At 40.2% G+C, this 11,534-nt stretch overlaps 1 protein-coding gene across 5 annotated transcripts in view; it reads right to left on the bottom strand.

The window, feature by feature from the left end:
• Window positions 1-11,534, bottom strand: part of LOC102777661 (focal adhesion kinase 1-like) — a 75,575-nt gene that overhangs the window by 37,206 nt on the left and 26,835 nt on the right. For 4 of the 5 annotated variants that reach the window (XM_087848006.1, XM_087848004.1, XM_087848007.1 and 1 more), the window contains 14 exons: window positions 10,590-10,697; window positions 9,876-9,993; window positions 9,422-9,452; window positions 8,941-9,011; window positions 8,528-8,545; window positions 7,895-7,951; window positions 4,443-4,463; window positions 2,863-2,960; window positions 2,471-2,555; window positions 2,261-2,361; window positions 1,820-1,935; window positions 1,501-1,601; window positions 1,283-1,372; window positions 954-1,158 (listed from right to left, as the gene is read on the bottom strand). In XM_087848006.1, the coding sequence (XP_087704132.1) occupies window positions 954-1,158; window positions 1,283-1,372; window positions 1,501-1,601; window positions 1,820-1,935; window positions 2,261-2,361; window positions 2,471-2,555; window positions 2,863-2,960; window positions 4,443-4,463; window positions 7,895-7,951; window positions 8,528-8,545; window positions 8,941-9,011; window positions 9,422-9,452; window positions 9,876-9,993; window positions 10,590-10,697 (1,220 nt within the window). The remainder of the gene's footprint in view (window positions 1-953; window positions 1,159-1,282; window positions 1,373-1,500; window positions 1,602-1,819; window positions 1,936-2,260; window positions 2,362-2,470; window positions 2,556-2,862; window positions 2,961-4,442; window positions 4,464-7,894; window positions 7,952-8,527; window positions 8,546-8,940; window positions 9,012-9,421; window positions 9,453-9,875; window positions 9,994-10,589; window positions 10,698-11,534) is intronic. The other variant, XM_087848005.1, reaches the window with a different exon arrangement.

Below are 11,534 nucleotides of genomic sequence, written 5' to 3' on the forward strand. Positions count from 1 at the left end.
CCTCTTGGCGCGATTTTCCAGAAACATAAAGTGCCATTCCATCTATACTCAGATGACTGCCAGCTCTACTTACCTTTTAGTCATTCTGATAGTCTCCCAACTCGACCTCTGCTTGACTGCCTTACTGATGTCAAAGCATGGATGGCAAAAAACTTAAATTTTAATGATCGGAAGACAGAAGCAATTTTATTTGGCCCAAATCGTTCTTCTCATACTCCGGATGTTGATCTTGCAGCTTTGACTTCCCAACTAAAGAGTTCGATCACAAATCTCGGAGTTAAAATTGATTCTGCACTTACCTTTGATGACCACGTAAACGGGGTGGTAGAATCAGCATTTTATCACCTCAGACGTTTATCAAAGGTTAAGCCCTTTCTTTCCAAGCGTGACTTGGAAAGTGTTATTCATGCCTTTATTACCTCACGTTTAGATTATTGCAATTCTCTTTTAATAGGGTTTGGACAGGGCACTTTGTCACGCTTGCAATTAGTGCAAAATGCTGCGGCACGATTTTTAACTGGCAGAAGAAAATTTGATCACATCACTCCGATTTTGGCCTCTCTACACTGGCTTCCAATTGAATTCAGGATCTGTTTTAAAGTCCTTTTATTGTTTTTTTTATTTATTTATTTTTTTATTGCATATTAGTATTGTACAGCACTTTGGTCAACCAGGTGTGTTTTTAAAGTGCTATATAAATAAATAAATGATGATGATGATGATGATGATGATCTCGATCTCTGAAGTTTAACTGACTATGTCATTGTTTTCATGACTGTTTCACTAATTTATTTAGGGTTTAATTGAGACGTGTCTATAGAGTAATGATGGTTTAAGGTTCCTGCAGCATAGTTCATTCAAGCATTCAAACAAAAAATCCATTTGCAGAAAATCCACACTCAAAGTGTCTCACACACAGTCAAACACAGTCTCTCAGATCACACGCCACTGACCTCAGCTGTGTTTTAAGTTCATTAAAGCGTGGCCTCTTGCTGGGATCGTACGACCAACACTTTGTCATCAAGCTGTAGAGAGTAGGAGGACACTGAGGGGGCATAGCTAGTCGCTCGCCATTCTCTATCCTGCCTATGACATCGTTGTTCTTCACACCCTGGAAAGGCTTGATGCCATACATCAGAATCTCCCACATGCAGACACCTAAAGAAAGACAAATAACGTGAGTGAGAATGAGACAGCTGCCTACAGGGGTCGTAAAGCAAAGACACAAAGCAAGGGTAAAACAGAAGCAGACGGGAGCGGGGCAAAACTGCTTAAAACATACCAAACATCCAGACATCACTGGCTGTAGTAAATCTTCTGAAGTTGATGGATTCTGGAGCCATCCATTTAATAGGCAATTTACCTTTAGATGCTGAAAAACAGAAATGAAGAAAACGGTGTCACACTTCACTGATCAGGTCTGCTCTGAATAATAATGGAGCTTTTCTTTGCTGGATCACAAAGAAAGCAAGACAAAGGTGGCGATGCTTTTTTACATACCTTTATAATAAGAGCTATCCTCCATGTATCGCGACAGCCCGAAGTCTCCCAGCTTCACACAGTCGACCGTTGATACCAGCACGTTCCGCGCTGCGATGTCTCTGGAGACGTCAAAAAGGAATTAGATGAAGAGAAAAACACACTGATATAATTTTTTCTATTCAAATTCAGTGGTTGCATTCATATCTAACATGCATTTTCTTTTTTGACAGAACAACAGTGTTTCAGTCCAGTAGGTGACAACGCCCCCTACTGGAATTATATTTATTTAGTAATTATGAATATTTTGCTATATTATTTCTGTATGGCTCTTTCCTACCTGTGTACAAATCGTTTGCTCTCTAGATACGCCAACGCTGTGCTGAGCTGGTAAGAGTACAAGATGAGAGTAGCCAGATCCAGACTGTATTTCCTCACCTGAAGAAACGACCGAAGCTGTGTAGAAAAACACAGGGAGATACTATATAAAGCAAGCTGAAACGAAACACGATGAGAAAACAAACCAGAAAGCATATACATGAGTTAAAGTATAACACCCATAATATTTAACCCTGGGGAATGTGAGGAAATAACTGACAGAAAAGTGTTTATCATCTGATCTGTTCTTAAACAAACACACAACAGGGTTACAGGTCACGTCTCAAAGACTCTGATCTAATTTATAGTTTCCAGTTTTTAAACAAATATAGAAAACAGCAGGGCTCACATGCACTGTGCTTTAAACAGATGCAACTTATACATATTCTTATTAGTGTCATACCTCTCCAAATGTACAGAGCTCCATGATGATCCAGACTGGATTCTCAGTGATGACTCCCATCAGCTTCACTATGTGAGGATGATCAAACTGACGCATGGTCACTGTAAGAAACACAAGAGAGAGGAGTCAAACAATTCCCCAAAAAGAAACCTTTTTTAAAAAATATTTAGAGGGTACTACGATTTGACTGCTATCAGGTCAGCATCTTACGTGCTTCTTGGAGAAATTTTTCCCTGACACTGTCTGATGTTGAGTTTTTGCACGTCTTCACTGCCACAGACAGAGCTGGGTTCTCCTGCAGGAAACACATCCAAAGAAGCAAAATCAGCATCATTTCAACACCAACACGCAGCATATTCACCGTCTGCTCCACAGAAGTCACAATCAAACTCTAAACAGTTTGCAGTTTTCAATAAAGGGCCTTTAAAATAAATAGTGTTACCTATTAAAATTTGTTCTACAAGACCATCCCTTTATGGTTCTCTGGTACAACTGCTTTGACTGTGCTGGGTGTCGTTACTGTGATATGAATGAATCAGTTTAGCCTCTCTTGAAAGTGAGTGTGCAGAGAGAGCGCGAGAGAGCAAAGACAACAAACGTACCGGGCTGATGTAAATTCCTTGGTGGACGTCTCCGAACTGACCCTCGCCTATGCAGCGTCCCAACTCGATACGATCCCGCTGAATCTCATAGTCCCGCGCTGGATGCACAAAATAAACACGAACACACACACACAGATGAAAATGAACAGAGTAAACCTTCAGATCAAAACATACACAGATTAATGTCCACACACTGGGCTTGCATTAACCAAGCTTGTCAGAGCACTTTATAGTATTTACGGCCTGTCTAAAAAATCTGTAGGTTAAACAGCTTAAATGTGCATGTTTGAGGCTAGTTTCAGACCGCACCACGGAAATAAATTGAATTCTGTCAGATGCAATATTTCAAAAATCTGACCTACTCTGACAAGCTTGAATTTATAAACAAGCTCACCATCAACAGCATGCAACAAGAGCATCAGCAAACCACAGCCAGACATGCCATGTAACACAGACAAACAGGAGCCAATTACAACGAGCATGAATTTCTATGTTGACTCAAATGTAATATGGATAAAGTCAGGTGGTATATGGTGAAAACTCTCAAAAGGCTCACAGGCCAACAAAAAACCTGTTGCTTTTGCTCGGGACGCAGATCACTGGAACTGTAGCAGCTCAATATTCTTTGTGTTTTCTGTCCAACGTGGTTAGTAAAAATTTATTTTTTAAAATATTTTGTTTTAGGCTGGTCTGTGAGATGCAGGCTGTTGAAAGCTGACGTTTGCTCATGACACTGCTGACCTGACTTTGTCCATGTAATAAGCTTATGAGTAAAGCACACGTGAAGCCATAAAGGTCACTTTACAGTATTCTCTGCACTTTTATGACAATCACTGCTGTTCAAGCACATGGGCGACTTTTAGAGACAAAAGTTCAGTAAAACGTAGCAGCGATGACCTCAATGTGGAAACAGGCTGCATGATACAGTAACAAAAAAAGGGAACCCTAATTATTGCCTTTGCTCTGTTCTCTGCCTCTAAATGTCACCCATGTGGCTGACACTTAAAATCCAGTGTTAAATAATGCAGTAAGACTATCCTGTTTGTTAGTAGTCTGGGTTTAAAACGTTCCAGTGTATAAATGTATGCATCTATTTAAAGCCGTCCCTCTCACTGCACTTACTCCTCCAGGCAAAAATTGGATGCTCTGTAACAACTTGCCTGGTTACAAAAATATTTCTGAACGCCTGCCATGTTTCTGTTACTCTGAGCAGTGAATAGGGTTTTAACAGCGGTCGACTGTTTATAGTATTATTGATTTTTCTGCCGAGTAACCTAAGCTCATTCTCAATTTGTTCCACCTTTTAAACACAGACAAAAACAAGATCCAAGTCCATTTGGGTTGTCTCACTTCTGAAGCTACCACCAGTTTAGCAGAAAGTCACAGCACATCACACATGAGCAGAGGGGTGTTTGGTGGTGGGGGGAGGAGGAGGGGGGTCAAATCAACAGGGTAGAGGTACAGACAGAAACTCTGATTTTTTTTTTCAGTCACAAGCAAACGTAAAAGGGTCACAACAACCACCAAGTCAAAGTGCCATCACAGTACAACCAGAGTTATGGTACTTTTTCAATCATTACCTTGGTCTAGTCCATAGTATTCTGGGAAAATGGGTTAGTGATAAGAGACAGAAATAGCTAGCTGTGAGTACAGAGAGCCACATATTGTTACTGGAGTCTCTACTAATTAGGTCAGTGTTACTTTAACAGCTGCAGCGAGTGTGAGTGTAACAGTGATGCTGATGGATTAGAGCTACTGTAAGTCAGAAACAGTGTTATCACATTAAATAACTAATAGGTAAGACAAATAGATAAAAACCTTCCACTGTATAACTGCTGCAGTGATTCATACGTTCTGGTGGTCAACAGGTTATTTAACTCTATTTAACCTTAACTGAGTAGCTTTTAATGTCTTAAGAAACCATATCAGAAAAAACATCCCGTGGTCTTTGAAAAGCTGTTAGTTTCAGGATCAAGCTCCTTATTATTATTATTATTAAAACTACTAAAACTGGGTTAAGAACTGTTCAACATATTAAAACCTGGAAAGACAGCTGTGAAACATCACCAGAGGAATGTGGTCAGAAAGAAAAAACCTTGAATGATGTTTAAAAGTGAAAGTAAGAGCATTTCCACACACACAACGTGATGAGAACTCAAGGGACCAGTGGTAGTGACTTGCCAGTGAAGCTGATTTGAAAAAAGGCTTCAGTTTGGTAGAGAGCACAAAGACTGGACTCTGGAGTAATGAAAAAAGGTCATGTGATCTAATAAGTCCAGGTTTACCCTGTTCCAGAGTGACGGGTGCATGAAGGTAAAAAGAGAGGCAGATGAAGTGATCCATCAATCACGTCATTGTTTTGCTTACTATAACAGTCTGTGGGCACTGTTATGATCTTGGGCTGCTTCAGTTGGTCAGGTGCAGGCTCTGCAACATCATGTGCCCAAACAATGAGGTTAGCTGGATCTACTGAACGACCTGACAATGTCAGGATTCACTGGGATCAAAGCGGGAAAGAGCGAGCCTAAACCCTGATAACAGTCTTTGGGATGTGCTGGAAAAGGCCAGTCCGACTCTTCCATCGTCAGTACAAGATCTTGGTGGATAATTAAAGCAACACTGGCTAGAAATAAATGCTGTGATATAGCATACAGGTCCCAAAAGCCCACAGCACATGTCATCACTAGCTATATTAGAAAGGTGCAAGTTACATAGCAAGCAACTTGCTAGCCAAATAGTGAACTGCTTGGAAACCTGCCGTTAACACAACCAAAATACTTATTAGCACACTCAAACTACCCAAGTACCAACATAAACAGCTGAACTTGACCTTTTTTGGGGGGGAAAAACCAAAAAAAAGCTGAATGAGCCACTTGCAGTTCTGATGCAAATGAATGTTTCAATGCTTTTTGAGATTAGTAAAAAGCATTGCTGCTGTAGTTATTTCTTTGGTACTGTGTTTACATGTGTAAGTCCAGAAGACTGAACTACAAAACTATAACTTATGAATGATCAAAAAGCAAAGCCATGTTGGGATTCAGCTGCATTCTGCTTACATGGAACGAGTGCTTACAATACTCAGGCAACATTTTATGGCAGCTTGAACAGGCAATTTGTCAAAACAGCTTAAAAAGAAAATACACTCCATCTTCCCATCCCACATTAAGCTGATACTGCCCGTCTACTCTGCCTTCTTATGCTGCCTATTCACCACAGCCACACAGCATCGAATTCAGCTTAACATGAGTCTTAAGCCTGGTTCACAGGCATCACTCAGCAGCAACAGCAGCACAGCAGCACCTCTTCATATATAGTTCTTATTTATTCAGCAATGTTTTAATTAATGCAAAGAACTGTTCAGCCTCCATGTATGACACACAAGGCCAGACAAATGCCTACGCTGATGTCTCATCCCAGCCTTTCACACTGAGCGCTATCACGGGAGGAATCAGTCATTTGTAAATGTTCACTAAAAATGCAGACAATGCGCGCATAATACGTCAAAAGAATCTGAGGAAGCTGCGGCTCTTGCCAAATCTTGTGGGAACTCGTGAAAATAAATATAGACTGCGAGTGTAAAAATACACACAGAATATGGTCGAAGTGGCTTCCCCCTTTTAAATAATATTACTGCATGTGACCACGGAAAATGTGATCATTCACACAGGAGTCTGACCAGATCAAAAACCTCTTGGAACATATCTAACTGCACTCAAATTCATGCTTTAAAATGATGTCAAACAAAGAAATCTTTACATCAGGTCTGTAAGGTGACTCGATTTAATTTCAGGTGCTGGGTAAACTATTTAAGAATAAAATATTGTGCAAACGTCTTGAGCTACCCATTTTTTCTTTATATTGTGCTTCCAATGATCCAGACTTTCTTGTCTGGGTGATTTATTTATTTTTTATTTACTTTATTTTATTAAATTGTGGGCATTAGTTCTCCAGGCTTTTTGAAGCTGACCTATGAATGATTCAAGCATAAAAAAGCACCCAACTAAAGGGATGAGCCAGTGTTGTGTTTACACAAAAAGACAACTTGATCTATTACAAAAACACAAAATTTGTTCCCATTTTATTAGTTGAATCGATGAACGATAGTTGAACGATAACACAGTTTGAGAGGTATAAAAAAAAAAGAGCTGTTAGCCGGAAACTTTGCATATATTGGCATGGTGTGCAGTGTGACAGTTTTTTAAGAAAGCAAGCAAAGAACCTCAGAGATCCATGAGACCCTTGAGTTGAAGCCTCATGAGAAATGGCGTCAGTGGAAGGATGGCTGTAAAGATTCTTAAGGGAAACAGAGATAAGGGTGAGGTACGCCAAATTACTCAAAAAAATGACTGAAAATCTGTGACAACAGGTCTGATGGAGCGATGAATCCAAATGTGAATTGCTGTTGATTTTTTTTTCTAGATAGTGTAGTAGTGAAGAGTAGACAGGAAAGCAGACAGAAGATGAGGAAGAATCCTGTATTCAGCCTTGCAGAATATATGGTCATCCAGAACTACATTAGCACCCAGTATTGCTAGATTCTTTTTCACCATGCAGCACCATCTGAAAACTTGTATTTCCATGTATGCATGTTTCAATAAATCACCGCTCCCATTTTCCAGTTTCAAATCACAGTATATACAAATGAAGGGGTGGCTCAAGACTTTTGCACAGTACCGTATACCAAGACAAATTAAGTAAAATACAAAGATTTTCACAAGTGAACGTGTGTTACAGTAAAGAGGTTCCTGACTCTAATCTCATCCAAAATTAACTCCAAAATTCATCTAAAATGCCACCACACTCAGACAACATGCCTGTTCATGGCGTTTAATCTTCATCTATAATCAAATCAACAAAAAGAAACGGCGAAGTAGACAGAGTGTAAACAAAGTCCCTCTATAAAATGCCTCTGATATAAGTCTGACACAGTCCACTGATAGCGCAGACACAAACAGCTATCACTGCCTCGCCACTTGTCACTTTAGCTGCCCACAACATTTATGGGTATGTGTATCAGCGTATGTGTACTTACTCGAAGGCATGGTGTAGGTGTCCTCCTCGTCTATGATCTCAGCATAGTCGTCTGTTTCTGCAGAGCAAAGAAAAATCAGGATGAGAAAAAGAGCCGAGAACAAATCAACAAGTTCTGAGCTGATGACAAGCTTGCATCTAAAAATCACTACAAGCTTCTCAGTATCAATGATTTAACTGTATAACATGCCACCATGTCTAAGACCTTCCAACATCACTAAATAACTGAGTCCAGTGAGCACACCTTCACCGAGACTGCAATTTGCAACATTAAGAGAAACACCATGATCAGAAAGAACTACCTTGCCAAAAGCCCGTCACCATACCCGACTCCAAACACATGCACAACAACTGAAACGTTCGTGTACTACAGTGTGGCCTCACACAAGGAGCGACACGGAACAATAGAGAGGGACAGAGAGCAGAGGAAAGGGGAGGGATGGAAATATTCTTTCTTTCCAGAGAAACAAGCTGGAGAAAAACAGGTTTAGTCATGGAGAGAACTAATACAGAGTCGAGCAGGGACAGAGAGAGTTAGAGAGATATTCTCCACACATACGGCAGCCTTAATGAAGATACAGAGCAGGAATTCCACTGTTACTAATGAAGGAGGTTTAAAGAAAATGTCGTTTACCATCGCCACTAATGTGACCTGCAGAAGCCACAAGCAGCATGAAACACAAACACCGGGGGAGAAACATGGAGAGAAGCATTAGTTTTACCGTTAATGGTTTTAAAAGGTCTTTTTTTAAATGTCATTTTAAGTACACGTGAATGAATCTGAAGTCAGTCGACAGCCTGAGCAGAGACAGAGTGACAGTGACTAAAGCTCTCCACCAAGACATCTGGCCAGACAAGGACTCTTCACTGCAAACACAGATGAGGCTTTATGTGGAAACAGCACTCGCACACATATCTGTGAACCCTTTATCTAACTCTTAGCCATCACTGTCATTCATGACATTTAGAGCAGAGGACAGAGAAGCACAGTGACAGAGGAGAAATGGACTGGCTAGCAAGAGGAAACACGACGGGGGGGGTTTATACCTGAGACGCAAACTGCTCGAGTTCGTACTCCGTCCATCCGCTTTTCCATCCGCTTCTCATGGTTTGAAACTCTGGACCAGAGAGAAGAGAATTATTTTGGGGATTTGGCTCACATTGTCTTAAGACAGAACGAGCTGCTATTTGCAGCTACGAAGACAGCGGCGCAACGAGGGAAACGGAGAATCCTCCCACATCCTGTCATGTGTGCTTCTTCAAGTGTCAAACATTAAAAACCAAAAAAGTTTCTAAAGTTTACAGAGAATCTTATATTTACCTTATAAGCAATTCAAGAATTCATGGATTTGAGACATGCTTATGCTCACTTTAGTTTCAGAATCATAACAAAATGTGTGAAACCCATAATAACCACCCAATCAATCAAAGAAAAGATAACAGGCTCCACTGGTAAAAGAAGGAAGAAGATAGCTTGTTTTCACTTAACACAGCCCTGAACGAGCATAAAACAAATTAGCAGACTTACTTTGGTATAGATGGCAGAGCTCTGTCTCCCTCTGCAGAGACAAAATCCACAATTTAATTGGTCACAGAGCAGACTGACTTCATGCTAGAGCTACGATTTCACAATTTCTTTGTAGCCATAGCTATTTTTAGGAAACACTAGCCAGACACCATCTGGTTAATCAAAGCGACAAGCATAAAGCCTCACTAGTCACAATCAAGACTCCACCTCAGTCTGAGAGATGACTTGACAGCGATTTCAATGCGGTACTATTTACAGTTTGCTTTTTTGTTTTAAGCTTCTATTAGGATAGAAACAATAGAAACATGACCACAATCATCATCTTTGCACAATCTTACCGCTACAAAGCTAAAAACAAACAAACAAACAAACAAACAAAACCCAAACAAACAACAACAACAAAAAAGTGAAACATTAGACTATAATATAAAATCTGCACAGCTGAACGTCCTACCTTTGTGGACCCTGACGATGAAGGAGTGAGTAACTGAGGAGACGAGCCGACAGTAACCGTCAATCAAGTCGGCCATGTTTTCTGCCGTAGTCAGCAATGCTGTAGTGACAGTGAGGGGCTATACACACACACCCACAGAAGGATTAGTGTAAGAACGGGACAGAGCGCTGCTTCACAGTGACACAACGAGGGCTTTATTAGGAATAAGGCCTCCTATTAGTGCGTGCACACACACACATACAGTCCCATATAGACACATATCCCTGCTCCAATACTGTGGCAGTGATACGTTTTCTGTAAGCCTGCTGCAAACACACAGTCAATATGAAACTCAGGCTCCTCTCCTTTTTCCTGCAGCTCACCTAGTTTTTCATGCGTTTTAATATAACTTGAACTATTATGTTTAAGTAATTCTATACACAGTCCAGTTTATAAAGTAAACAGTGACATTAGCATTCATCAGCTGGATGGAAATAATCTCTGTGACAAGTGTGATTTCATCAGCAGCCAACACAAGCAGGAAAACAACATCCACTTATTGGCACAGAGACTTTGCATTATATGCATTTTCAGTGAGAATGTACATGAGCCACATGTTTGAGAGGAAACGCATACAAATAGGTGTAACTCAAATTTAAACAGCAATAGGTTATATTTCACATTGTAACACACACAGAGAGCCAGATGAAGAGTATACAGGGTGTGTGTTTTTACCTCAGGAGCTCCGGCCACGTTCAGCTGCAGCATGCCTTTCCTGTCCTTCTCGTCCAAAGCAGAGTACTGGATGGACTGCACCTGATTAAAGTTAGCTAAGTGTGTGGGCTGCAGAGACAAAGGCAGAGTCACAGTCATTAAATACATCTGGAAATAGTCAAAAAGAATCTTTAGATATTTAAAGCATAAGAATTATAAGAAATTATTCTGCATTATATCCTGTAACATTTCAAGCAAAAATGAAAATGGATGTCAGTCAGCTTGCAGCAGTCAAAGGAGCTTGCAAAGAAAAGCGTCTGGACTTCTTTAAGTTGCTTGAAGACGTTTCACCTCTCATCCGAGAAGCTTCTTCAGTTCTAAGGTCAAATGGTGGAGAGTCCCAGATATAACTATATCTATATAACTATAACTATATCTGGGACTCTCCACCACTTTACAGAAACTTTATCAGCTGTATCCAAAGTACAGAAAAAGTGACCACAACATCAGAAGATCAATACATCAAGCTTGGTTCACTGACAGATAGAAAAGCAACTTCATAACAGACACTGCCTTTAAAATATTAAAAAAATGCAAGACTCCAGTCAGAGGAGTAGTGCAGAAAGAAGATTATCTGGATCTCTTCTCATCTGCACGAGTTGAGGTCTATAAACCGTTTCTCAGGAGGGGAAACACAACAAACGCTTGGTTTGGCATTGGAAAAACTCCTACAGTATTTACTCAATAATCAAAAGTTTGACATGACTGCAGTACCTCACTTTAGCTGCACAGCGTAGGCCCGCTTTCATGAAGGCAGGGTGTAGTAAGGATGTGCTGAAGAGTTATTATAGTTTCTAATTGCTTACTATTTTTATTAAGCTTTGACTTTCTGTCTGTAGTTCAGTTTCAGTTGATTGTTTGTTTAGTTTAGTTTAGTTTTACTGTTTTAACAGTCTTTTTTTAAAT

The sequence above is a fragment of the Neolamprologus brichardi genome, chromosome 11 (assembly GCF_056152115.1).
Source record: "Neolamprologus brichardi isolate AB-2024 chromosome 11, ASM5615211v1, whole genome shotgun sequence".
Classification (NCBI taxonomy): Eukaryota; Metazoa; Chordata; class Actinopteri; order Cichliformes; family Cichlidae; genus Neolamprologus; species Neolamprologus brichardi.